This window comes from Mandrillus leucophaeus, unplaced genomic scaffold (genome assembly GCF_000951045.1).
Source record: "Mandrillus leucophaeus isolate KB7577 unplaced genomic scaffold, Mleu.le_1.0 Scaffold388, whole genome shotgun sequence".
Classification (NCBI taxonomy): Eukaryota; Metazoa; Chordata; class Mammalia; order Primates; family Cercopithecidae; genus Mandrillus; species Mandrillus leucophaeus.
This window is the reverse complement of record NW_012104120.1, coordinates 804,917-807,852: the sequence shown is the minus strand read 5'-3', so window position 1 is coordinate 807,852 and position 2,936 is coordinate 804,917. Positions and strand designations below refer to the sequence as shown.

Genomic DNA, 2,936 nt, shown 5'->3' with positions numbered 1-2,936 from the left:
TTTGTATTTTTAGTAGAGACGGGGTTTCACCGTGTTAGCCAGGATGGTCTCGATCTCCTGACCTCGTGATCCGCCCGCCTCGGCCTCCCAAAGTGCTGGAATTACAGGCTTGAGCCACCGCGCCTGGCCAGATATTCGTCACTTCAAACATTTATAATTTCTTTGTGTTAAGAACATTTTAATTTCATTCTTTTAGTTATTCTGAATTATATAATAAATTATAGTCACCCTATTGTGCTGTTGGACACTACAATTTATTCTATCTAACTGTATTTTTGTACCTGTTAACCTTTCCCTCTTTGTCCCTCCTTCCCTGCTCCCCTTCTCAGCCTCTTAACCATCATTGCAAGAGATGCCTATGTAAATCTTTTTCAGATTTTCAAAAGGAGCACACACATTTGGTAAAGCACTCTAACTAGTGCAGGGTACACACAGTGCACATTTTCTCTTACCTTGCTCTAACCGCTGGTCTCTCAGGGCCCTGCAGAGCAGTATCCTTCCAGATACATATAAACACACATGCCACCCTTTAAAAACACAAATGGTAGCTTATTTTACACGCTATTCTATGCTTTGCTTTTTTCCTGTAATGTATCTTGGAGGTATATAATCAGTAAGTACTGTAGCTCTGCCTCCTTCTTTTTAATATAATATTCCATTCTATGGATGCACCATAATTTATTTAGCCTAGCTTATGTTGATTGCTCTGCTCTGGGTTGTCAGAGCCTCCTGACTATGGCAAAGGCTCACACAGCACGTGGATTTGGGTGTGTACGTGCGTGTGTGGATTAGGAGAGTAACATTGGCTTAGATGACAAAGATTGGCAGCTGAGGGCCTGTTTGCTCCCTGTTCTTCCTGACCCTATAACCAGCTGCTTGCCCCTTGGCACTCTGTGGCATCAGATGTGGTGTGAGGATTTTCCACCTGTTCTTCGAGCTGGTCCAGTGTTGCTGGAGAGCTCTGCTTGCTGCCTTGGTCTGCAGTGGCAGCTGTGCTTTCCTGCAAGCCCAACTTCATATATTCTGTGGTTTTGGGTTTTGAATGTTTCCTAGTGTAATCAAAGGTGGGCATTTCTGTGTCCATTTTGTGTTATTTTCAGTTATCCTTGGAAAGGTAAGAACAGAACTATCTTTAATATTAAAACTAGAAGTTTCCAGGAATCAATTCTGAAATTATTTTGCATCTTTGAAGTGTCTTAAATTTAAAAAATTGGTCTTATCTGCTTATATTTTCTTATAGACTGCCATTCATCATAATCTTACTGTTTTTTGACTTAATTCTAAACTGGCAGCTGTTTAAAAAAATTTCTGAGCAATTGAGTTATACAAATTAACATACAAGATAGAGGTGTACACTGCATACTTCCTAGCAAAAAACAGATGTGTGTGTGTGTGTGTGTGTGTGTGTGTGTGTGTGAGGAGCTTGAAAGAAGAGGTTGGTTTTCTGTACCTATTTAATATATTTCATTGATTATCACTTTCTTCCCATTCTTTGGGTGTCAGAGACCTATTATTTGGCTTAAAAATATATTATAGAAAACTTCATTTTTTAAAATTAGGATTTCTTAGATAAGGACCAGGTTAGACCCAGCCTTTTCTGAGTTACTTCTCACGCATTAGAATTCTTAAAATGGAAGTTTATATTCTAGTGGGCATTGTCTTACGGTTGCCCTTTAGAGCAAGTCAGAGGGTGGTGGTTTCTCTGGGTGATGCCTGTGTAGTCATTAGATTTAGTCTGCAGTGGGACTTTTCTGTCGAGGGCCAGATACTAAATATTTTCGGCTTTGTGGATCATGTCTTTTGCAGCTACTTAGCTCTGCAGTTGTAGTGCACAGGCAGCCATAGACAATATGTAAATGAATTAATGTGGCTGTGTTCCAATAAACCTTTAGTTACAAACACAGGTGATGGCTCGATTTGGCACATGGGCCAGTTGCCAACCCCTAGTGTAGGTGGTCTGTTTTGGTCGTTTCTTTGAGAAATGATGTGTTCTGTTTGTAGGTACTGATGCTTATAGATGCCAGCTTTGGGTTTGAAATGGAAATGTTTAAGTTTCTAAACATCTGTCAAGTACATGGGTTTCCTAAAATTATGGGAGTTCTCACCCACCTCGACTCCTTCAAGCATAATAAGAAACGGAAGAAGATAAAGAAGCGATTAAAACACAGCTTCTGGACAGAAGTTTACCCGGTAGGAAGAGAAATAATTGTTAGACACCAGCAGTATAATCCTTTTAAAATAGACTGAAGAGGCCGGGCACAGTGGCTCATGCCTGTAATCCCAGTACTTTGGGAGGCAGACTCAGGTGGATCACTTGAGGCCAGGAGTTTCGAGCTCAGGGCAATATGGCCAAACCCTGTCTCTACTAAAAATGCAAAAATTAGTTGGGTGTGGTGGTGCGCGCCTGTAATTCCAGCTACTCGGGAGGCTGAGATGTGAGAATTGCTTGAAGCTGGAAGGCAGAGGGTGCAGTGAGCTGAGATTGTGCCACTGCACTCCAGCCTGGGTGACACAGTGAGACTCCGCCTCAAACAAACAAACAAAAAGACTGAAGAGACGTTGCCAAACATCTCTAGAATTTGCCTCCTGAATCCCCATTGTGTATGTGTTCCCAGTCTCTGGAAGTTATCCCTCAAGAGAGCGCTTATTCTGGGCCTCTTGGTGTATCTCATTTGTCTCTGTACCTGCTGCACCAGGCAGTGTCTGGGTGTTTGGGGTGGGGACTTAATAGAGTACATCAGAAGTTTCTCCCAGTTACAGGACCAGGCACTGCCCTTCCTTTCCATACTGCTCTGGTCCATCGGCCACAGAACCGTTTCTGTGCTCAGAGGCCTCACCTCCCCCTCCTCACCATACTTAGATGGATGCCCCTGCTCGGCTGCAGAGCAGTCTGCCTCTGTGGGGTTCTAATAAGTCCTGAAAGAAGCCAGCAAGGC

General features: G+C 42.8%; 1 protein-coding gene across 1 annotated transcript in view; it reads left to right on the top strand.

Moving 5' to 3' along the window:
- Positions 1-2,936, top strand: part of LOC105547354 (ribosome biogenesis protein BMS1 homolog) — a 19,943-nt gene that overhangs the window by 5,307 nt on the left and 11,700 nt on the right. The window contains exon 3 of the mRNA XM_011990903.1: positions 2,002-2,190. Within this exon, the coding sequence (XP_011846293.1) occupies positions 2,002-2,190 (189 nt within the window). The remainder of the gene's footprint in view (positions 1-2,001; positions 2,191-2,936) is intronic.